Here is a 26,444-nt window from a genome sequence, read left to right as displayed (position 1 = left end):
TTCGGTCGGACGGAGAATCCCCACCAAATTTCGACCGAACTAGATCCACTATCGAGTCCTCGCGATGTCAAACCGAAGTCAGTTAATCCGCGCCCCTCAAACCGAAACCATCGCGTTGATCGTCCCTAACGACGAATTTAGAACTTGTCCCTGAAAGCAAACATCGCCTGGAGGCCATTTGACAAGAATTTATTTCGTCTAGCCGCTATCAGCGCGCCTCTCCTGCCGGTGCAACAGGTGATTACACGCGTTCGGCAAATATCGTCCAATTAAACGTCCCTGGCATCGCCGTTTGCCCGGCACTCGTCACTTTCTCTCGTCGATGCCTGCCGATTCTCCAAACCATTCGGCAAATTTCCTGGCTACGTCACGAACGTTGTCCACGGGGCAATTCGCGCTCGTCGATCAACCGACGAACGAACGAACCGCGTCAATTGAGAACTAATCCTACCTCTATACCGCTGGCACTGTGCTACCAACGCTCGAATTCGATGTACAATGTAACACGTGTTTGGAGGGCGAACCGTGGGATCACGTGTCGGGAGTCGAGTGAATTATTGTCTCTGTTGTGAAATTTGTGGACAGTTGTGGCAGTTGGTGGTGTGTTGCTCCGAGTCGATAGAGATGGTGTAGAGCGATGAAAGTTTCGGCGAACATTTGTAGAACTGTTCGAAAGTGTCCTCCAGAGTGGACGAAGTTGATGGGAATTAGGTGAGTTTACACACATATACAGTAATATTACGCGGTACTCATTTAACACAATCAGAAACTTGTCACCACGCTTTTGTATAACGCGATTGCAAAATTATCTAGCTACGTGATGTATAAAATTATCCATTTACGTGATTCATCTTCCAATATAGAGTCGAAACTTAGGAAACGTATTCCGGAAAATTTCTTGTTGCTTACTGCTAACAATGCTTGATGCATGCGCTTGTGAAATGTGCAAACATCTAACAGAATGTATAATCCCTTTACTCTTATACTTAATCTACCTATACTTAATCCATCGCACGTGCAAACGTACGTGAAACTGAATTAACATTTAGTAGGGAAAGTTACCGAGAAAAATTATCGTAAATTATATAACCGTATTCCCAATTCAATAACGCAATTTTAAAAACTTGTTTCTTCGTGTCTAAAGGCATATTTCTTTCTCGAACTTCAGAACTATTTTCACTCGTTTATTGCGAACAATTGCCAATTGTAAAAAATACATGTGAAATATTTCTGTAGTATACTATGTACGTATCACAGTAAAACTTCGCCCAACGTATTTTTTTTTATCAAGTCAATGTAACAAAGACATATTCTCTTTTACTATCTGCCCAAATTAAATTTCCTGCAACTTCCTTTGGAAACCTCTAGCAGATTCCCATCAAAATTTACATCTGTCTCAACATTCGTATGAAAACGTCGTGAAACACGAAATCCAAAATTTTTCCACCCGCTGTACGTCAGTCAAACTGTCTGTTCTCTTTCGTCCTTTATCCCCTGACCACCCGTTTCGATGAAAGCCGGGCACGCGGAATATTTTAACATACACAATTGACTGGGCGCTCGCTTATTGGATCGAGGCATAGATGCACGTGTGTGCATGTTCAGAATGGCCTTCGAATTCCAGGGCGGAATCATGGTCGTGGGGACAGGGCGAGGAATAGGTTAGCGGGGAGGACCTATTGGGATTTTCAATTGAACGGACACGGAACGTCGTGGAATTCGTGTGCGCCTCGAAAGTCGAGGAATGAAGTAATTCTCGCTGAATGAATGACCTTTTCCGCGGCGGCGCGACTTCACGGTACTCGTTGCACGGTTCATCGCGATTATGCGAATCGTAGGCATTCCTGGATTATTCTCGAGCACGCGTGGATTCATTATTGTGTTCCTTCTTTTTCTTTTCTCGTTTTGCTGCTTCAAGGAAGATAGATGAGTCTCGATTACACTTCTTCGTAGTACTATATGTGCATAACGAGTTTTAGAATTGGTTTCTAGTTTGAAAATTGAATTCGGAGGGGGGGGGGGAGGATAGTTGGTTTTGACAATTAATATTTGCTTTGTGAAATTAACGTTCCTTTACTCTTATCGCGTTTTATGATCAATAGAAGCCAACGTTTAATTAACAAGGGATGTTAGACTGCTAATTAGGTTATACAAATCGAAAACATAATGGGTGGACATTTCTGACGATATAAGAGAGTTCCTGTAATAAAATATCTTTACGTTGAACGTTCATAATTGGAATTTTTGCTTGTTAAGAAGATCGTTTAATTCAAGAAATATAGAGTTTCCAGCTTACGACATTTTGTAATCAAATATCATCCAAAGATCGTTCAACGTGTTGGCTGTCATAGATGGCTTGTGTTACTAGATCGTTTAGAATGATTGAAGTAAGATAAATTTCATGTGCTAAAAAATTATCAACAGTGTGAATGATTCAGGTGACATGGTCAGAAAAAACACAATGTGATAGTTTGCAAAAATTAAACGTTACGACGAATATGGTATATTTCAAAAGTAAACATGTTGCTTTTATAACAAATTATAAAAAATTTTATAAATAGTTGCCAAAACACATTTCCATATTGTCGAAGAATCTATCGAACTTTCTCCGTATGTACCGTAAAAGCATACATTTTATTACCTAGAATCTGGAAAACTCCCCCATAAAATAAGACAAGCCAATTCTCCCGTTACATCGATTTTACTTTATTTAGCAGTATAATCCCTCCAAGATCTAAGGAACGACGACTGTTCCTTACAAATTCTTATCTGCCACGCCTTACTCTTTCTCTTTTCTTCCCCTCTGTTATTCTCTCGTGAAGATAGGGTTGAAAGAGCGTCAAAAGTCGACCCCTAGAAACCGGGAAGACAGCAAGTTTCACTGGTATTGCAGTTGTTACACGGTTGAAAGTTTAAGCTTCCCGTCCTCTTGTCAGCTGAACGTGACGCGCTCGCACGACGACGAACTTCGTCGCCTTATCGTCCCGCTATAAATATTTGATATGAAATCCTTATCCCCGATAAAAGACGAAAATCCATTTGCCGTGACGAAGAAATAATGCAAAATCCAGAGAAATATGGGCGTGCGCTCTTTCGCGGCGGGGCGGGGGCCTTCTGTGAACTTTGGATAATGCAGGTCTCGAAACGCAGCGACTTAGCAAACGACAGGTTGCTCGTTAACCTTTCACCTTTATTTCCGCGTCTCGGGACACTGAAATCGGTAAAAGTTGCTTCTTAATACAGTTCATCCCGTTTGCGTCGAGCTTACACACCAAGACGAACTTTTTAGCGACGCTATTTTATTCCCATGGCATTGGAATATAAAGGAATAGACATTACGCTTAGAAATTTCAAGGATTGAAAAAATCTGTGCAAACATGGTAACCATACAGCGGTTGTTTATGTATTTTCATATGTTTAGAAACATAGGCGAAGAGGGATTTGCTTCACCTGTTAGATATTATTAGTACTGTACCTTGAATAGTTTAGATACTTTTGCATATTATATTCACATCCTGTGCATTTCTGCATCTATAAATGTATAAACATCCGTAAAGTGATAGCATACGTACAGTGGCGAGGATATAAATAGGGAAAAATTATTGCGTTAGATTCATGTCAATTTAACTCGTATTCGTTACCACGAATAAAAATTTAAAAGTCGTCCTATATTTATGGTGCTTCAAAATATGTAAGAAACCTGTTTTTAAATTCTTTATTATAGAGTAAGCATTTCCTTATTTATACGCTCGTTATCGCATACAATAAATGCAATATAATACATAAAAATTAATATTTTCACGACATTTGGGAGCTCTTTGACTAACCCTTGATATTTTTATTGCAAAACATGCGAAATCTCGCGTCTTATTGGAAAAAACTGGCGAAATATATATCTATCTTCGAAATATCGTGTAAATGACACGAAACGAGATATTTTGTGCACAGATAAGAAAGGGTTAGTGAACGTCTGTTAATATCGATTGAATATCGATAAAATATCGATTAAAATAAGAAATTTGTTCTTGGCTTTTAGTCTTTTGTTCAGAGATTCGTTTTATTCCTCGTCTGACTTCGTCGTATTAGATTCGGGACAAAGACCCGTTCAATGATCGCCAGAGGGTAGTTTGACTCGACTTCTAGTTCAACCGGCGTAGAGAACTTCTTTCACAGGGTAGTTTCGGAAGGAATGAGGAATTTGGATCTGGTCGATCGAGGAGTTAACACTCATTACGTGCCACGGAATTTCGTTTGAACCTTTGGAAACTTGACCCATCGTTTGAAATTGCTCTTTCTTTTCTTCATTTCTGCTGCCTTTAATCCTATCTCTTATAAAAGCGTCTGAAGCTTTTCGGACCCTAGGCATACAAATCAAAGTCGCTACTCTTTTTATATGAACAATGATTTGTTTCAGACTTAAGGAATATAAAATGTAAATAAAAGATCATTACTAAATTATTTTAAGGAATGAAACATTTTTATTTTTTAATTTTCTCATCTCCGAACTTATTAATAATATCCTCGTAACAAAGTATTTTTGGAATATTCATTTCTATGTACATTCATGCCAGTGTGTTAACTTTTTGTTGCGAAAAAGTAGCGCGTAAATAATTCTTTGTCAGTTTCAGTACCGAGAAATGTAGATATAATTTTGTTTTCTATTATAAAATTCAACTTTTCAGAAGCAACGAATACATTCTCAGTCTTACTTTATATATCAAACTGTTCCATTTCCACTTTTAACTCACCAACATCTTATTTTACAACTTTAATGGTGTAATATAAATTGGTATATATAATAGTATAAAATAATATATATAATAGAAGTAATATGAATTTCTGTAATATAAATTTTACAATACATAAATGCTCCCTCGTTATAATCATATACAGGTACATAAATTTAACACACAAACTCCTTCCAACTGTACATTGTTCTCATTGTTATTATCGAAAAATATTTTGTTTGTAATTCGTCATTGTTTTCTATATTTCATTGGAATAACATTTTCAGTTTCATCTTCAAACTCCTTGCAATTTTTATGCTTAGTTTTAATAAAATTGCTTATGCCATCGTATAACGATACCACTGTAGATATCGAAGCTGCGGATGATTGCAACGATTTGCTAACAGCATTTATTCTATCGCAAATTGTTTCCCAAATACATGTTAATGAGACAAATACGAATTCATCGAGTAGCCTCTTCTACTCGAACAATTTCAGTTTCGTTTACGGATAATTTGTTTAATGCTGTTTGAATGTTAACACAATTCTCTTTTGTGGCATTTACTGCATCAGCTCTTGCAGATCACCTTGATAAAGGATTTACAATAAGTACCACCATTGGTATACACCATTTAATTAAATTTAGAATTCAGTGAATTTATTTATTTCATACGCTAATGAGAAATATCTCTGTTCGGGCCTATCTCTCTCGGCTAACGATAAACGCGATCCCGACGATGAATTCGTTCTTTTGAAAATATAATTAAGAAAATACTAGGTAGAAAATTATCTTATTTTCAGCTGTTATACAGAAGGCGTTATACTTTGAATATTTTTTCCGTGTTACAAAATTGCATTCCGTGCAATTTTTCATTTGCAAATTTTCTACAAATGTTTAGAAACCCGTAGTCAAATAATAAATAGTATTCTTTTGTTTGTAAGAAACTTAATCCGGAATTTTTATTAATGGCATTGTATAAAAAATCTCATTCCAGAAATGTCATTAACAACGTCTACTCTTACAATCAGTAAATATCTGTGGTATAAAACACTTTGCAATAAAAGGTTCTTCCGAAAGAATCTCTCGAATCTTCTAAAACTGGCAAAAGTTCCGTGGAAGAATGTATTTCTGCAAGGGTGTAAAGAATGTAAACGAAATAAAGGAAAGAAAAGAGAAGCGTATTCTTGTACGTGTCGTCGGGTTTAGCATCGTTGAGAGTGCATCGCGATACGGTGACAAAGGCACGGCAGATTTTCTGCTCGCGAGCGAGTCACAACTTTCGAGCACCCTAACGCCTCTCTTATTGTTATAAACGAGAAAAGTGCTCGGCCGGGACGGCGAAAAACTCGTTTTTCTTCTCGTGCATGCCTCGCAGCATGTTCCACAAGCCCAACTTCCTTTCACCTCGACTCTTCGACGATATTCCTCGGTTTTCCGTCTCTCCTACTAGTAAAAATTTCTCCCGTATAGTTATCATCCTCTTATCTTCTTTCCAGATTCTGCTAGTTTCGCATTTCCTTCGTAATCTTTCGATATGTATGTATTCAGGACACGAATTAGTCGTTCTACTGTATCGTAAAATGAAAATTAATCCTTGAGGCAATTTTTCTAATATGATCCATCAGCAATTTCAACGTGCTTGTATAACCAAATTTCGTTAAACCGAAAGTTTCACTTTGTAAGTTAATTATCGCGGGTGTATGAAATTATTTATGGTATATTTTTCGAATAAAAATTTGCACGTTGTATGCAGAATATAAAAGGATCTTGCCAATAAATATTATGATTACCGCAAATATTACCATATTCACCGATAATACCGCGTATTTCATTCTATTCGATATCGTGCGTCATTGAGAAAAGATGAACGTCGAATTAAATCTTAGTTCAAAGAAACCATAAATGATATTACCCTGTATGACACTGAAAAACGTAAGGCCGCGTGTTTTACAAGGTGCATTTTTCATCCTTTCATTTGAAATACCTTTTATCTTCTTTCTTTCCTTCTTTAACCCCTCAGCGACGTCCTTTGTACTTCGTATGGATCTCCGTTTCTTCATTTGCCGCCGCACCGCCCTCGTCTCCGTACATTCTATGGATTTCAGTTTCTTCGTATGTAGCCGGCTGTCCTTTGAATCTATTTAGCTGGAAGAGAAACAGGAAGCAAGTGGTATATACACGAAGTTGTTGAAAAGGCTGTTGTACTCACAGTCGTCTTAAATTCTTCCACAATTTATGAATAAATAACGCGATACAGAGAAAAGACGCGGTTTGGATAAAATATGAAACGTTGGCAAAACCGAAGGACAAACGCTGTCTGAGAAGGATCGCTGCGAATGATGGATAGTTCACGAGACACAAAGAAGATGAGTTGTCCTCTCCAAGTATGGAAAAGGAAAGATTTCGTGTACTGTTGTCAAGAATTTGGTAGTTTTTATGTATTGGCTTGTCCGAAAAGTTTCTTTCGTTTTATCAGGAAATAATAGACGCACAACGTTTTTTGTCTTATATTATTTTGTCAAATTACGTACGATCCATTTTGTTCTGTTGGGATAAACACCGCGACATTTCACAGACTTGGTTTCACGTTTGTACGAAGGTGCATTGTTGTAAAAAGCACGTTTGAGAAAGAAAGACACTTCTCGGACAACTTAATAGATATCGTGTATTGATCTTTCGAATGGTATTGTATTAAACAAAATTATTGAAATCAAGTCTTTCAGATCGTGTAAATCTATGTCTGCATAGACGATATAGAAAGATGATCCTCCATCGACTAACTAATCCAAATATTTATTTATTTGTTCACGGGCTGAAGTTCTTTAATACGTAATACTTCATAGAAAAATAAAGACAACGAGCATCGAGTTACAATAGATCATCGATAAAAGTACACATCCTTCTGTTCAATACTTTAAGTATTTAATACCTTAATGTATTGTGAATCGAGCTATGTAATCTTATAAATAATTCTACCTTAAAATATGCGATAATTCGTAGTATCGTAGTTATGACAAAAGTCCTAAAATATGACAACCATCGCACAAGAGAGTTACAATTTTTATTAATAAACGACTCAACAAAGAGAATCAACAATTATATCTTCCAGTGTGTTCGGGTAGCTGCAACAAAAATATTGAAGCAGATCCAGAAAGAAAACTAAATAAATAAATTTAATAACCAAGAACAAATTCGATAATCAAGCGATCAACTCGATCGCTACGACTAGAAACGAATCGGATTCGATTGAAATTTTCGCCGAACAGAAACCGGTCAGAAACTCGAACCTGAAACTTTATGGGCGACACGGACCTAGCCCAAACCGAGGTGATCGAAACAAGCCGGGAAATTCGATCGATGGAAAACTCGGTTTTCGAATCGCGAATCGCACGTCATGGGGAGGGGCGTAGTGGATGGGATAGCGTCGATGTACAATTAGTCGCGCGAAGTTTAACTTGCAAATATGGAGACGGGAGAAACGTCGGCATCGGGTCAGATCGATTCGTTTCCGAGCGTCCAATTAATTCCCGCTCACGGAAATTCCACGAGCATGACGCGTCGTCAAATTCAATTTCGCTGGGGCCTGATGCTGCTCGCTCGACGATCCACCCATCCACCAAGCTACCGGCATCGGCCGCCAAATGGAATCTTATTTTAATGAGTCGCGCCACGATCGAAATACCGCATCCCGAAATAAAGAGAGCCCGCTGTACCCGGGGCCACGAATCCCCTGAATCTTTGATGAGGGTGTCTCCGGGATCATTCGTATCCCGGCTTTTTAGCGATACCCCGACGCTCGTTGCAAAATGAAACGGCCCCTTCGTATTCATGCGTCATTCGCTAAATGTTTCGCGGTCTTTGCACGGGCCGTTTCTACTGGCGGGAATAATTGGATTTTGGGGGATAATAATAATATCGGATGGGGAGGGTTTTCTAAAGCTAGGGTGAAAACGTTGGTTGGAATTACTCGTCGTAGGAATTTTGTTAATTTATAACGATGAACTTTTGGAGATTTTTTGCTAAATACTTGGAGAGAAACTTTTCCTTCTGCGTACCGTACATTTTGATCTCCGTGGTACAAGTTCCGTGTTTTAATTGTTGGTAATTCCAGTGTAAACTTTCTAGTTACGAAAGCGGTTTGTGTTAATGCTGCTGGAAAAAATGTATGCAAATGTAAACATTTAAGTAGGAGAAACGAACGCAATATCGTCCAGGCGTCATATTTCGTAAAAAAAAAAGTATCGGCTGAGCTTTAGTGGAAGCGACACAGAATTCAAGTTATAGGTAAATACGTGTAAAGGGCACATTTTAATCGGATCGTTGTTAATGGAAACAATTTCTTCTCCGTGCTGGTCCTCATGGTTTAATAGATCCAATATGTGTCGAGGTAACTTTTAGAAAAACATTCTTATAATTCTTCTGGTATTACTGAAGCCTACCGGAACAGAGAATCTCGTAATAAATAAAATTGCAAGAAATTTGTGCGTGTCATAGTCCGTATTATTATGTTATTATAGTCATTTGTAAGAAAGATCCGGCCAAAAGAAAGTCTAAATAATCCTGAACATTCGAACCAATGATGTTTACATATTACACGACGATATTAGATAGAAAGCAATTGTTCGATCAGGTTCGATCAAGAATTCGTTGAGAAATGGAAATTCGCTAAGGCTACGGGAGGAAAGGACAATGTACACAAGGGCGAGGATGGTCTAAGAGAAAAAAATTGGCATATTGAAATTCTGAGGAGCCATGGCTCGGTGCAAGAAGAAGCCGCAGCCAGCAGCTAACGGTTGCGGCACCCTCGTAACCCAATTTAGAAGAGGACACAAAAGAGTATTCGGTGATATTGAGCCGTGAGATGCGACCTACTTGCAAACCGACCGACCGACCGTTTCTGCCTTACCTTTTCCCTTCTTCCTTCCTTCGAACCGCCGTGTTTTTACCTCCTCCTCCTCCTTAGCGACACCTTTTCTCTCTGCATATCATCTGATCGCGATTTCACCGACAATACCTGCACTTATAGTTTTACTTTTTCGATTATATGGTGGGATTTATACGATTTTGATTCACTTTAAAATTAAATTTCCATACCAGAGCGAAGGTTTTCGAGCGTTTTTAGGCAATTTCTTAAGAATCGTCTTAGAAAGTACGAATTTCAGAGTTTCAGTTCCTAGTTTATAATTACGCAAACTAATCTTCGTGTTTGTTTTTCTCCCATGATAAACACAAAACCAGCTTGTAAATATAGCAAAGTGTCAATCGCCAGCAACCGTGTTCAGCATTACCAATAAACTAAAATTAGCTCGGAAAATCGATTTCAGTCATCGACCTAACGGGTTCTCTCGAAACTCCACTTGCCTCGGATCAGATCGGACTCGATTTCTATTAGAAAAGATGATGTAAATTATTTTAATAAATTACATATCGCTGAAACTTTTTTCTCAAACGGTAAACTACCATAGAAAAAACAAATGAAAGAAAAATCGTTGGACGAATCGATGAGAATCTTTGATAAACGAGATCACGATAAATCACAGTTTACAATCATTGAATTGAAGCACTAAGCCACCGAATAAAAGGAACAAAAAGAAGAAAAAAACAAAAAAAGTAAATAAACAAAGATCGTTGTAAAAATCGATATTTTTCCATAAATGAGAACACAGGCGTTGCTATTTTACGATGCACGCGTGATAAATCGCTTATAATCCGATGTCAAAGCATGGAGGGTGCAGCGTTTGTTTCCCGTTTGAGGCGTTCCGCGAATATTTTTCATCGACGTTTCCATTTCCATCCGGACGATCTGTCGCACCGCCGTCCACCAGCTCGAAACTCAATTTACGGAAAATCGTAAATCCTGAAAGTGGGGGGGAGTGACTTCCAGGCATTTTCGTTGCTGCGTCTAATGGACAAATAAATGGACAACCGCTCGAATGAAATTCATTTTTCACTGACTACTCTAAGCTCTTCGAGAAATGAAAAAAGAAATTGAAGAAGAAATTAAAGAGATAGCGCGAGAGACGATTAATGTAAACCGAAATGTTTATAAGTATCGAACAGTTATTTCCTTGGAACTTGTGCCATTTGGGGAAATCGATACTGATTTTGATTTATAGGTATTTTTAGAATAATACCTTGATAGTGTTAGCTCAGTAATTTTTATTCTTCCTTTAGTTGTTTTTAAAGATGCTATTTGATCGCAAAGTTCTTTCGAATAGTTTAGTAACAGGAACGAATTAAAAATGGTAATCTGCTAACTTTTTTTAATTTGACCATTTTCGGATAATCTAGTCTGGTAGAAAGAATCTAGCAACTTGTGCTACCCAAGTTATGTATGATCGAAGAATGTGGTTAATCGTAACAGAAATGGTCTGATAATGAAAAGAAAAATTTATCTTCTGTCTCTGTTTGAATACTAAAGGGATCTGGATGCAAACACTGGGTGAATCTAAGAAGATTAGTTGGTTTTCTTATTTCTAACGTTTAATATTGTATCAATTGGTTCACTTTGTATATTATTTATATCTTTGCATATTTTTTCGTAGAAACAAATATCATATATCTTTTTCATATAACACGTACGTACAAGGATCATTAAAAAATCTTCTACCTATCTTTTAAAATAAATATTTCTAAAAATTGCTTGAATACTACTCGCTGTATCTGCTTTCTATACTATGAAACGATGTCAAAATATCGATTTCTAGCCGCTATTTGAAAAGAACATACTCTCCACTGTTACTCTGAACAGCATTTCAACCCGCTCGTCGAACAAAGTTGATCTGCGAATTGCAAAACTGGATTTTCTTGTATCGCCGAATCGTCGTTATCGCATCCGCTATGGTTGAACAGGTTTCTGCGCCACTGGATAGTAGCATTTTGATGCAGTCGGGCGATCCTTTTGCATTCTGCGTGACACACATGCGATCAGGACGCGTTTTCCTTGGAAGTTTGCCACCGTATCCCTCTCCTCGAACATCTTGGAACACGCGTGCCACGTCTTTCAAGTAGAATATGTATACTTACGTTTCCAATGAGGATGAAATTGTCGAAGGACTACTAGACTTGATCACAAGTCATGCAACTACTCATCCTGGATGGCGAAAACTTGAACTTTTAACTGTGCTGAATTCATCCGGAATGTTTATCATCCGATTCTCTGTCTTTGACTCTGTCACCAGGGTTTTCATAATTGATATAGCTTTCTCTCACATTGGTGAATTGGTTACCGATGCATTACATATTTATGACCGGATCTTTAATCGTGAAGCTTTGATTTCAATCCTTATAGAGATTTACCGGCTCTGATAATGTCGAATATTTTATCGGTCGGTTTATCACGTTGGTCAAATTTTGATGGATAAATCGCATAGCTACGTCGTGGTCTTTTTTATTCAGAAACTTTATTCAAATAGCAAGCAGAAAGAAACATTTACAAAAGTTGAATGGTTTTGGAAGAGACAGAACGTGATGACGACAGATGGAGGTGTAAAGGATATCCGAAGATGTTGGTTTTATTTTTCTAAATAAAATGTACAGTCAAGTACATACATTGACATACATGTCGAGTTTCGTAATAAGTCATTTAAATTTCTAATGGAAAGATACAAATAGATCAATGTTATTATGTACGTATTTTCTTTTATGGTCTTCCATTCGGGATATACAGGGTGGTTGGCAACTGGTGGTACAAGCGGAAAGGGGGTGATTCTACGCGAAAAAAGAAGCCGAAAATATAGAATAAAAATTTTTCGTTTGAGACTTTGTTTTCGAAAAAATCGACTTTGAATTTTCGCTCGCGTAAAATCTGTAGAGTAAAACTTTTAGAGATATTTTCCTTGATTTGTATCTACAATTTTCTGAATTTCTGTTAATGATTTATATCTCACCGACAAAAACGCCTCCGATTCGTTCATTGAGCAAATTATATTAATGATCAGCCGAGGAAGAATTCACTAATCATTTAGGAAAGTTTCCTCGTTGTAAATGAAGGTAATCTTCCATCAACTCTCGTTCTATTTGAAATCACAAGAAGCATTCAATCTTTTAGCACGAAGAACCAGAAACAAACTGATGGGTTGACGATAACGACCCTTAATAACGGAGCTCAATTTTCATGCAAATGTATCAGTTCTGTTATTCGGGCATGCTATGATCTATGATCCATCAGTATAATCTGTAACAGGTCTGACGATCAGTCGAGAAAATTCGAGAGTTTGAAAACGTATAAAAAAAAGGAAAAATAAGGAAACTTCTTTCGTAGAAGTTGGAGGATATCGATAATTACTCTAGATGTTATCTTTGTTGAAAATCAGGCGAGGCATTGTTGAAGAAAAACACGCTTCTTCCAAGAAACCAAAGAAACTTCGCCGAACTCGAGAAGATTCAATAGACTACAAACGAGAGATTGAATCATCCACGATAATTCCATCGGGCACTTTCAGTGCTATTCTCGTTTGAAATCGAGAAACTGAGAAATTGAAATTATGTAGAAGTTCTTCTTCCATGCACAATTAAATCTTACATTCACGAAGCCGAATCCATCGAACCAACAGACAATGATAATAATAAATTGTCCATAATCATCATAGATAACATTTTGCCACTCGATCAATATAGATAAATAAATTCATCAGACCTAAAGGTTAATAATAATAGATTGTCCACAACAATCGATCTGCAAAAACAAACACTAATCCGGAAGATGATGATAATAATAAGACATTGTCCATGATTAATGAGATGTAACATTTTACCACTCGATCAATCTAGCAAAACGAAACTTCAGATTTACAAAGACGAAACAAGCTTCCGCCGTGAATCCATCAAACTGCAGGGAAAAAATATCATCTAAATTCATTAGGGATACCTTTTTACCATTGAACAAGAAAAAGCAGCAATCAATCTACGGTATTACACTCTTTCTTTCTTTCTTTCTTCTTCAATCCCGTTGAACTATTATCTTCGCCAAAAATCCATCCGGTAAAGACGAGTCAAGAAACGAAGGGTTCAAAGCGCTTCAGGGTAGCCGTCGACGTTATCAGCGAACTGGAATCGAAGAAATTTGCGAGGGTTGCGAAAGGGTCGAGACATCCGAACGTTGATATTTAATTTTCCATGAGCCGAACCAGCCGGCAGTTGAATTGATTCCACCGAGAAAAGCTTTCTCTCGTGGAATCGGCCTCGATCGGTTGCCTGTATAGGCCGATACGTTGGGATTCCCACAGAATTTCACCCTCTTGCGCCTTCACCCCTACTGATATTCAATTATCTGTGAATAAAGTAGACTCGCGGCGGAATCCACTGGTTTTGTCTCCGTTTCGAACAATTTTCACAGTCTTCTACTTGCTTTAGGTTCCGTTTTTCCTTATTCTTCCTTCCCTTCTTCCATCTCTTCGTTTCTCTCGTCAGCTGATTTTTGCAAAAACGCTGGATGTCCTTCGATCTTGAGTCTGAATTCTATGATTTTATCGATGTAATTTTATTAATGAGATAAAAACTAACAAATCAGTGAAGTTGTTGGTATTTAAGAATTTGTGAGACTGATGGCTCGCGTGATAAAATATGTCGAGATTAAAATTGGTAGAGAATAGATATAGGTATAGAATGATGAACTTTTACTCGCGTTCTCAGCGAATCTGAGAAAACAAAGACTAAAATTACAGCACAATATCCCGCTTAATTCTATTTATTCTATTTTCATGTCCGCTTTTTCCAATTTTTGTTCTCCTACGAACATAGAATTAAACTCGTTTAACGAAAACATCATCCCCTAAAACACGTAACCTTTAGCAACCTGTTAAAAAAACGCTTGGTAAATAAAAATTTATCGTTCATATTTTCCTATGCCGTGTTGGAATTACGACGCCGAGTCTCGTAAATTCATTTGGTTTATCTGCCTCTGTTAGCGCTCACGTTGCGAAACAAAATATCTCGCAACGACTCCAATTTTCTCTGCCTTCAAATACATTCCTTATAAAAGTCCTCAAATTCTCGCAACTTCCACCACTTATCTCCCGAAATTTCAAGTGGAATTTTGATTTTGTAGAAAACGATTACGTGTTTGCCTGCGTAATGCATCGTAACAAGGGATGAAGCAATCGAAACCTCGAAACCTTGAAACCCATGGAAGCTCGAAAAGTTTTAAGTAAAAATAATCGAACTGGCTTTGCGTGTTTAGACTTTAGGTTCATTCATCGGTCGAGGAAAAATCATTTAACCTACTGAAAAAAATCGGTTAAGATTTCCGAATAAAGTAGATACTCCTTAGGGAAGAAAGGGAAAAATTAAACGCTTCATCGAGATTCTGGACTTTCGTAAATTTGGGGATCACGTTTCGACTTCTAGTCGGAATATAATTGTCAGTCATCCAAAATATTGCGAACAGACTATCTCGAAATATTTCTTTCTTCGGTTGCATTCGGTTAACTGTATTTAACAGGCGAGCTTGCAACCTACAAGCCGCAGCCTCTGTAAACAGCTCACCACGTTCGAGAAAAGCTGGTTCATGCAGTATGCAGATATCCATCATGGCCGGAGGCAGACGGCATGGGAACACGTACCGCATCCATTTACCTCATTGAAAATTAATTATCATCCGACCCACTGGCACTCGTGTCCTCTTGAATCTGAAATTTCTGCCAGTTCTCGCTCCAGCGTAAACATTCTTTCCCTCTAACCCTTTATCACTCTTCTTCTTACAATTTAAGTTTTATCTCCTCCCGTTGAATTTCGTCTTTCGACTCGATGCGTTTTTGTCGCTGACGGAGTGGCCTTATCCACCACTTATCTTCCACTTGTTTTCGTAAAATTGGATTTTCCATTGGGGAGAAAGGTAAACCGCGCGGCTTAAAATAGAGGAGGAATTGGCGCGGTGATATGTTACAAATTCAACGAGGCTCGGCGAAGTGGCTGTTGCCGTTTGCGGACGTGTTGCGGAATGATGCTTTGAAGAAAGGTTTTACTTACTCTTTTTGCGAGGGGACGAAGAGAATATCGGCGCGCAGAAAAGAATTAGGGCGATTCCTACGTAGAGATATTCTGGGAAATCTAAAATTAGAAATAAGATGAACAACAAGGTAGCGAAGTAAACAGGAAATCGAGAATATGAATAAGCAAACAGGAACTGTAAAGGAACAAACAGAGAACGTGAACCGAATAAACCGAACATCTGTAAATGCAATGAATAAAGCGATAGTATTCGTCGAAATTTTTCTATGAAAAATAATTGTCGATAACATATTGGCAGATGCTTTGCACGAATTACATACATTCTTTTCCACTTTCCAATAATACTGCTATTTAATTAAGATTCTGCAGTTTAATCACATTGCCATTTAATTATCCGTCTGTGAAGAACGTGAAGACTAATCGAGTATCGACAAATCGACGATCGATCACTTAACTTTTCTTCGAATTTACCGGTTCAAAAACCAGTATCTTTAATGAAGAAACTTATCCAATCAAGATCGATCACTATTCTTCCCTTTTACTGGTTCGCATAATTCGCGCATTTTCTCGAATCGCGAAGAATTTGTAATCGCACGTTAAAAGAATATCCGTCAAAATCACCGATCTTCGTCTACGCTGTAGTTTAGCCGAAGAAAATACCAACTGCGTAAGTTCTGTCCGCTTCTTTCTTCATATAAGCAGAATGGCAATCTTATAATTTAAATTTTTACAAATATCTACTAAACGAATAGAACCAGCGCTGAGAATTGTTTCGCTCACCAAATATTATAAACATCGTAACTTTACTTTGTTTCTGCATGTTCCATGCATTTTATGCATTTTTACATCTTTCAATTTTTCGTAAACGCATAAAATCCCGTGATCTATATATCAAATTTGTAGATGTACTCTGACAGACTGAACTTATACACCGACCTAATATAAAAGAAACAGAAAATCCTGCCCGTATTTCAAATATAATCCCTCGATTGCTATGCCGTATACACGAAGCTCAATTTGTATGACAATCGAGGAAAACGCGGATCGGCCGATCGTCTTATCATCGAGACGGTCGATTCATCGGCCGATCCACGATGATTTATTGCCCAGGTCCTAAGCCCTTCATCCATCAGTGTCTAAGGGAACAAAAAGAGAGAGGAGGAAAGAGAGAGAAAAAAGGGTTATCGACCGCAACTTGTCGATACTCAGTTTAGTCGTGATTACAAGCTGCTCGCCGAGCGAGCCATGCTTTTCAGTCCTGGCGCGGCGTTACGTTCTCTCGAATCTCGTTGGAAACACGTTGGACGAAAAACGTGTTATCGATCGTCATTTAGGATGCCATAACAACGACATTATGAGGTTTCGCGGTGAAAACACGAGCAACGATTAAAATGTTAGTATTTCTAAGTTGACAAGTTTCAATTGTTATCGTTGTTAGGCTTGTCTTTGTGTGAAATGGAATTTGTTAATGTTGATAATTTGTGCTATATCGGAGAACCTATTATTATGTGATAATAAATTTATCTCATAATAATATTTATAATATTATAGTAATATAATATAAAAATATAAATATTATTTATAATATTATAGCAACAGTAACGTTGCTAATTTTAATATATACCGAGATCTCCGATAAAGCCACTAGGCCCTCAAACATTACGATTTATCGATTCGTTCCACGACTGTAGATTTAACCCGTTGAAAATGGTCTAACTTTTGGTCAACGATTCACCAGACTCGCGAAGCTCAGCTTCTCTGATGTTATCAATGAAACCAGGAAGCGGAAATTCGATAGAAATCGAAGGTATTAAAATTCGCTTGGCTCGCGGAAATTTCATCGAAGTGTCTGACACGAAAAGTCGGCAGCTCCGCGAAATTCACGTTTTAACAAAGGTAACACGTGGTAACTCGCTCACTCTATGAATTTGACTACCTTCCACACGTTTTCTCTCTCTTCCTTTTTATATCCTTTTCTTTTTCTATCGTTCAATCTCAGCGTAGAATAATCGTAACATTTAACCGTAATGCGGCTGCACAATTGTGCCGCGTTTAATTGTTCCCCGGTGACGATGCGTGGCCATTATTAAATTCATAAATCTTATTTCATCGCTGACTAATGGGATTTCGAGCCGTTTCCACGAGTTTATATAGCAGACTCGTGTTTGAATTTCAGCCTATCTTATCGATTGGTTAATATTGTTTGAAAATGATTGTTTTTTTTTTTTTTTACGAAAGTAAAATAGCTCTTTTGATAGATTTTAATTTTCAATTCAGATAGAAAAAGAGAGAAAAAGAAATTAATTGCACGAACAGGTTTCATTTATTGATTTGTCAAGTAAGCTATGACTTCGTCTCGTTCGGTTAAAGCTGTTGCTAATTCCGGTTACGAGATCTTCCTTGAGGAGCCAAGGGGAAGAATCAAGATGGAAAAGTTAAAGTTTCCAGAGTTTCGAACATTGTCGCCGCGCAATGAATGGATATCCGAGCGATGAAAATGAGCAGACGCGTATAAAAAAGGTAATCTGACCCGCAAACAGCGTATTAAAATTAATGAAGCAAGCCGGTGAATTTATTCAGCAACAAGTTGCCCGCGATTCTCAGCGTCGAAACGCATTCATCGCCACGAGATACAAAGGTGCAACGACGCCGTTGAATCGGATCTGTGAATCGTTGTGTGAACGAGTTAATAGCGCGGACAGGAAACGCTTTTAACTGAATGGATCTCGAATATTCGAGATCGACGTAGCCGCGGTTGAGCATGAGTGCCGTTCCAACAACTCGCTTATAACTAGGAAATTAAGGAAGAACCTTCTGATTCGGGACAAATTAATTATCAGAGAATTTATGAAGGTTAATCGTTCTAATTCCAGGATTTCATTTGTACGATCTTGTAAATGATCATTAAGGGAAACTGTGATTTGCTGAAAAAATTGATAGGTTCTCCTTAATCATTGTATCGTGATTTTGTTTTAAAAGTTGGATATTTCTTCTGGTTTTCAAATAGATTCGTTGTTACTAATAGACTGATTAAAAAATAAATAAAGATTGAGATAGAGACAACGAAGGCGGGAAGAATTAAATCGTTTTTATTATTAACAGGTCATCGTGAAAATTTCCATTATTTTAAACTGTTCTTTGTGATACGAACGTACCTGCGTTGAAATTGAATATTTTCATCGCAAATAAATTTCACGGTGTTCCATACACTTCTACCAAGGAATTACCATAACACTATGCGAGAACAGTATTTCTAGATAACTCGGTAGAAGTGAGAAAACAAAGAGAGTATAACTAGCTTTCCATTTGTTTCTAACAAATTAGACCACGCTTAATTAAGATTGCCCATTTTAATAAAACTAACAGAAACTGCCAATTACTATAAACATCTTGTATACTACAAATGCAATGGTAAAACAGAGTAAAGGAGAAAACAGCTAGACTACAGCTAGACACTACAACTAGACGCCTCGTTCTCTTCGAAATCACAAAACACAAAAACACCACATAATCAACAAGAAGAGGAAACGGAGATTTTTCAGAATAATTTACCTAAAATTCATCGACCATTGTTTCTCCTCGAATACCTTTGCTTGAAAACATCTATTCGAGGGGTTAATCGTGTCGCAACGCGGCCGTGTAATCGTTCGCTCGAGCGAATCGCGTCGAGACGACGAATTCACTCGACGAGACTTCTACTGTTCGGCTTTTATTTCCAGGCCGAAAGTTAGTTCTACGAAGTACGATCGATCGAACTCGTCTCTGTCGGGGTGGTTCTCGCTCGTGCCTTGAGACTGGCTAATTATCTGGCTACGTTTGCTCGAGTCTCGTCAGCCACGCGTGACGAGAGCCTCAACCCTTTAACCAGGTAAGCTGCTCGCGCGAAATTACGCGCCGACCACTCCCGCCAGCCGAATGCTCTGCCGGCGCTACCTGGCAATTTCTTGGCAATTCTTACTCTTCCGAATGCCTGGGGAATCTCGCGTTAAATCATTCGAAGTCGGAGCTATTTCACCACCAAACATACTGGGTGGTACAAGAGTGCCGCGAGTAAAAACTTTTGGTGTAGAAAGGATTATAGAAAAATATATGCAGCGAGGGGCGAAAGAAGGATGAAAAAATTCAACCGCAGTGGAGCTCCATTTATTGGAACGAAATTTTAGTTAATGATAATGTTAATGAACATTTTTGATTAAATACATTTACCCGAGTGTGAGCTATCACGTCCTATTGTGCCCGAACGACAAACAATAGATAATGGAGAAAATCAATGAATCCCTATTATGTGAACTTTGAATTACATAAACTGCCGGTCTTCCAACAAATTCAAATAAAGGGAGTTTTACGCGTAATTGCATTTCAATCTCCATGTTCTATCATAAATATAGGATTTAAAAAAGCACGTTTGTCCTTTAAGCTAGGTCTCCATCGCAAGTTGCTCTCAATAATATTTCTCGCAAGTGGACACTGCCTTGAAAGTGACTATCCGATCCGATCCGATAGCGGCTTGGATAGTCGCTCTCCGCTATCTCTCAGTGCAGTGTCCATTCGCGAGAGATACTATCGAGAGCGATAGTTTTACTCTCAAATGGACATCTTCTTTCAAAGCACTATAAATCTGAAATTACTTCGAAAGTTTTATTTCGAGAAAAAATTGCAAACTAAATTAAGTTAGATTCGATATGACAACTTTATTCATATACTCGTCACTGTATATTTATCAGAATAATAGTAACGGGAAAGGAAGTTTTTAACGTGGTACGTATTACGAGCGTCCTGTAATAAAATAAATAAATCCTTTGTTTGATGGTAGCGGTCTTAATAGATAGAAGCTGTAAACTTTTGCCACAGCAGAGAAACCACTCACAGGTAAAGATTACAACCGTTAACGGTAGTGCTACGTGTCCTCTGCAACTAGCCACTTTTAGTTACTTTATGGGGATCATTTCACAACGAACAATTACCATCAACGGCTTTCGTCGGACAAACAGAGAATTCCCAGCGGTTTTCAACATAAAGCGAACACAAGCTTAACAGCTCGTAACCATAATCGCCTACCATAACGAAAGGATTAAACGGAACGAGCAGATCCACGCACACAAGCCTCATATTCCGCTGTTGTTTTTCTTCGCCGTGCTAGATTACCCTCTAGTATTAAAAGTCCGAATCCGTACAAAACGACGAGTAGAAATAATATGCAGTCCGGGAGAAACTATCCAGAAATTAAGGTCGCAATATCTGCATTAAAGAAACGTTTCTCGGACGGAGAAACGCGGCCGTTCGCGTTTATCGCGCGAAAGAAGATCAAAGAAGACGATTACGTGCACGCGAAGATGAAATCTATCCTGCTTTTTAACATACGCGAACGAATCGTCCATGTTTCGTTCTGATTCCAACGAAAATCTCTGCTATGCAGATCCCTTTCTGTCTTTCGTTTCTAGGGAGAACGTAACGAAGTTCGTCCAAATGGGGGAAAATAAATAAAAAAACGTGGGAACAAAAGATTCGATAGATTTTTAAGAAGACGAGGTCCGAGTCTTGTCCACAGCCTTAAGAACTATTTCATTGTCTTATCTCGTTCCATTGGTACAATTTTTTCCGCTATGATGTTCTTTGATGTGACCAGTTCTTGTTACAGCAGAACACTGCAGCAATCGGTTAAAACTCTTATAATGTTTACAGTATTTAAACATTTAAATAAGGAAGATTACATCGTAAGAAAGTCTACTTAATTAAAAAAAGGAACATCTTCAATATAGAGCAATTATTATCTTTGCACAAACCTACTAAATAGAAGGTACTATTCGATCCTAGATCGACATCAATCACATCCCCTATAAGATTCGATCATTATTAACAACTACCAACAAAGGATAAGGATAAAAAGTGTACTTTATTACTTGCATAGACACCTAACCAAGAAAATATACTATCAAATTTATATCCATCTGTATCAATAAATTGTATTTCTTAAAAAGCGACTCATTACCGACAAATATCCAGATGCAATAAAGAATCGTCGATATCTATATAAATAAGAATCGATCATTATCATCACGCATGCTTACCAAGAAATGAAAGAAAAGTGAAAAAACTATTCAGTCGATACGATATTCAGTGTTACGATATCAGCTAACTCTACGGAAAGGATTAATAATTACCAAGGTGCAACAATACGATCTGGAAATGCAATGTTACATAAGTGAATATAAGCAGAAAAAAATGTGTAGGCTCGGTGGGCAACAAATTCAGTAGCAGGACTCTCTGCGATTCACCTTGTACCGTATTGACGCTATAGCAGTCTGCGGCCGTGCAGAACGCATCGAGCTGCAGCCGCAGTTCTGCGGTCCACGTGGCGCGGAACGATGCGGCAGCTTGGAACGGATCGGGCGAACCGATTACCGATTACGTGCCCGTTCGTTCGCGAATTTTACCGCCACTGGAAATCGATTACTATTCTTTTCTCTTTCATTTTTCGAACGAAATTCGTGATGTAGAAATTGGAGATATCTCGAAGATGACTGACCTAGAAGCAGTTCGTTTATGCTTGTTAACATAGCAGCGATTTCACATAGTAGATATATATTTTTTGTATATTTACGCGAATTGGGAATTACCGATACGATACTGTATTATATTATCTTATAAATTATTATATTATCAGAAGCGAGAGTTATATGTTTGGGGTAGATTTTATCAGCACGTATATTCAGCTGGCTATGCGTATTTGCATACGCGTTCGTTATATTTATTGGGGTATTCGGAGTTTTATTGTAAAAAATATTTTATTTGATTTTGTATATTATTTTATTTATATTATAGGTCCAATATTGAAGCGGTGAAATAACAAATTTATAATGAAATAATTAGAGAATATGAGCGACGGGAAACGTACAATTTATACTGGATATCCTAAAAATGTTCTAATATTTTTAATCGACAAATCGATAAAGTGAAAATCATATAAATAGAGATAATCTTTGTATCAAATTCAACTTAATCTAAGTTGTTCAGTGTGATCATAGTAATCATTATTGGAAATAAGAACTTGATAGTCGTTCTATGTTTACAGTGTTTCAAATTGCAAATGTATTTTTAAATCCTACATTATCAGAAAAAATAAAAATAATGTTTTCCATAATGGAATTATCAAATAACTTGACAAGCATTTCCCAATTACACATACATATGTATATGCTCGTTACTGTGCAATCTTGTCATTTACTTATAACGTGTTAAAAGTTTAACGGTTTACAGTATTTTCGAAATTCCAAATTATAAAAAACATTCGTTACACAATATACATTACACGAACGATGAACATTCTCCGCATAGAAAACTCCCATTTACTCCACGTTTTACATGGCTTTTATTCCCTCCACCTAATAAATATTCTAATACGATCCGCAACAGCGAACAACGTGGATGAACACTCGAAAGACAATTTCAATCTCTATCTTTCAGCGGTATAAAATCATTTTTCATTTTACGATCGACTTGAATTCTTCGGTCGCGCTCTCGCGTTCCCGCATAGATACGAGCTGGCTTTCTTCAACGTCTCAACCGGATACATCACTTTTGCATTCTTCCTTTCCTCCTTTCTTGCTTGCCTCCTTCCTAGCATGCACATTCGATCGAGAAAAATCCACAAAAATCCGGGTCTCGAGATTTCCAGTTCAGTTTTAAAGTTTCGACGGGAATGTACAACGGTTGGCAGCTCTGGGGGAGGAGAGAAGCTGCTTATGTATCCGAGTTGCAGATTCAACGATATTTCAAGAGATACGCCATCGCGTTTCCGCTCGCCTAACTAAGAGAGATTTACGAGATCCGACGCGAAAATTTCAGCTAGGAATCCGAAATCACGTAATCACCAGCCTTATGACCGGCGTAAATTCCTGCAAGGAAAATTGGAATAAACGTACTTGCTAAAAACATCGGCTCAACGTGTCAACTAACTCGTTTCTTTCCTTAATTGGAATTCGTCGTAGTATAAATAATTGATAAAGACGAGTTATTTAATTTTGCTTCAGTATAGCGTAATATATTTTTAATAGAGGTATTGCGACGTGTTGTAGAGAGATTTATGGATAAATAAATTATTTCCACAAGGTATTAAATAACCCAGAATCGAATCATGTTCTCTGCTTTTTTAATTTAAAAAGACACGGAAGGACGATTATATTATTACACAGAACGATTATAGAGGATATCTTTTCGTTCGTTAAGAAACGTTTCTGTAAAAAAGAAAATATGCTGTAATACTTGTCCGCTAAAGAGAATTAAACCGACGGGAAAAAAAATTGAATCGCTCATTCGCTTGAACAAAATTAATCACTGATACGTATATAATACGAGTACGTCATAGCAACAAAAATAGTGACAATGTTTCGCTACTATCGACAATCAGTCGATTCGTAATTCTTTCAAAATATCGTTTATACTAAATATAGTAACACAGTTATACAAATATAGTAAAGTAACATGACTTGAAACTTCAAATTTCTATCGAAAATTTTTTGATAACACGCGCGAATAATGTATCTCTTTTAAGCTTTAAAATTTAGCATTAGAATCGCACTTGTTACTTATACCTCGCTTCGAAATTTCAATTTGTCTAGAGATTAAGCGTAAAATGTGATTCGTAGAGAAGAAAACCGTTAAAAAGATAAACAAATTATCGGGTAAGAAAATTGATAGTGACATATTGATTTGTGAAGTGTGGTCATAGATCGAGAGAGAACGTGTTCTACCGCTAATTGCAAATGCTTATTCAAGGCACATGGTTGCACTCAATCGAACAACGTTTTCCCTGTTTCAGTGCCAGAACTGAAGGGTCCGGAGAGCACGAAGGCGAGAAGAAATGAGTTGGACGTGACACAATGACATGATGAAGAGCCTGGTGGGGATCATGTGGATAGTGTTGGTGCTCATATCAGGTAAGTTCAATAAATCTACCCAACAATAAGGTACTCGCATTTCGCCGTTCGCGGCTATTATGTTAGCGGACAAAGTCGAAATGGACGTTGACGTTCAGCCGCAGTTTATGGGCCCCATCGAATTGTAGAAATACGGCAGACATAAATAATTCAGTGCCTGAGGTACACCGTTTCTCTATTAAAATACGAGGGGACGCGTTGTTTGTGGAAAGCGTGCGTCATCAACTGAAAATTTCAGGTTTTATCGAACAATCGGAACTTATACATACTAAACTGCAAATTTCAGATAACAAAAATTACAAGCTTCAAAGAATTCAAACATTGAGAAACAGTTTCGACTTCAGATATTGAAAATTTTAAATTTCAAGTTCCAAGCTTCAATCTCAAGGCTAATAACTTTACGTTCAAACGATCAAGATCGAAGTAGCATAATTCAAAATTCAAATCTACTGTATTCGATCTGATAAGGCTACGGATCGGCCATAGAATTCGTCGAACCGGGCCACGTTATTCCATTGTGAAGTCCGGACCCTGCGAGGCGCGAAGCCTATCATCTCTAGACAATAAACCGCCAAATATAACTGGCGACGAATAACTATCGTAGGAATAAGATACGACGTCTGCTGCATATGCATCAACCTTACTCACTTGGCTCCTATTCACATGTAAATGCTTTACGACGTGCTAACAATAGCGACTATCAACGTCCAGTCATTTTTCCAGCGATAGTTAACGAACGTTTTGACCGCTTCGCGAAAAAGCATTCGAATGTTCATTATATTTCTCGAAAAGGATCTACGAAATTTCTGGTGTCGCGCTCGTCAAAATTTAAATCCTTTGAGTTATCTAGTAGATAATTGAATTTGATGAGAAACAATTGAATTTTTATGTAAACGAGTCGTAGTGCAGGTCCTTAAAAAATTTCATCGTGTTTTCCACGCGGCACTTCAATGTTAACGCCGTGTCTGGTTTTATGCCGTTTCAGATTGTTCGAATCTGTCGCATGTGAACGAAATTTATATTCATCTCTGTTAAACTATTCGGCTCGTCAGGATACGCTTCTAGGGTCGATTGTTCCTTCGCGTCTGCGTTAGAAATAGAGAGCGTCTAACGGGAAACTGGGACAAGCTATAACTTGGAAACGATGCTAGACACGAGAAGAAAAAGTTACGAGGTGAATTAAGCGCGGCAGTTACGGCCGGTTCGAAGTTTCCGCGACGCTTGTGAGACGTGGTGCGCATGTACACAGGTGCGTAACATCATACCCGTATAGATCCTGATACAGGCGCTTAATATGCGGTTCGTGTTGAACCAGTATTGTAATGCAGCGGTGATACAGGTGTTCGACCGATGTTCCGTTTGTGGGAATTGATGTCCTGTTCATGATCGTCGACACAGATTTCGCGTAATTAATTCGATAAGAAACAGACGAAACGTAGAATCTATTGCTTTCGCTATAGAAGATACTGGAGAACGTTGAACGTCGTTGGAATACTGAGAATCGAGAGTGCGTATCGAGTTAAATTCTGTTAAATCCTCGGTATCTTGGCAAGTTATATGTAAAGTATTATCTCTGCCCGTTTAGTTGGCGATTAAATTATATTTACCCTTGCCATTGAAGAAACTAATCTTGTTCTATCTGTCTGAACAATCACATACTCATTCCACTTAACTGTGTAAGCACGGGCTGCCTGAGCAAACACTATCCCATTCTACTTAGTCGGTTTACTTGGAACTTATATACCGTTTGCCTGACCACGCGTTGACTTGTACTACTTATCGAACTAGATAGGTTTCCTAATACTCACGCGGCTAAGTACCTATTCTTAT

General features: G+C 37.9%; 1 protein-coding gene across 5 annotated transcripts in view; it reads left to right on the top strand.

Moving 5' to 3' along the window:
• The window catches only part of LOC100647350 (acetylcholine receptor subunit alpha-like), a 101,262-nt gene that overhangs the window by 51,718 nt on the left and 23,100 nt on the right, over positions 1 to 26,444 (top strand). For 4 of the 5 annotated variants that reach the window (XM_003399525.4, XM_012314644.3, XM_012314645.3 and 1 more), the window contains one exon: positions 24,497 to 24,614. In XM_003399525.4, coding sequence (XP_003399573.1) covers positions 24,563 to 24,614 — 52 coding nt within the window. In that variant the 5' untranslated portion in view covers positions 24,497 to 24,562. Of the gene's footprint in view, positions 1 to 152; positions 712 to 24,496; positions 24,615 to 26,444 lie in introns of those variants that run through there. The other variant, XM_012314646.3, reaches the window with a different exon arrangement.

This window comes from Bombus terrestris, chromosome 12, assembly GCF_910591885.1.
Source record: "Bombus terrestris chromosome 12, iyBomTerr1.2, whole genome shotgun sequence".
In the NCBI taxonomy this organism is placed as follows: Eukaryota; Metazoa; Arthropoda; class Insecta; order Hymenoptera; family Apidae; genus Bombus; species Bombus terrestris.
Note: the sequence above shows the minus strand (reverse complement) of the source record. Positions and strands in the feature narration are given on the sequence as shown.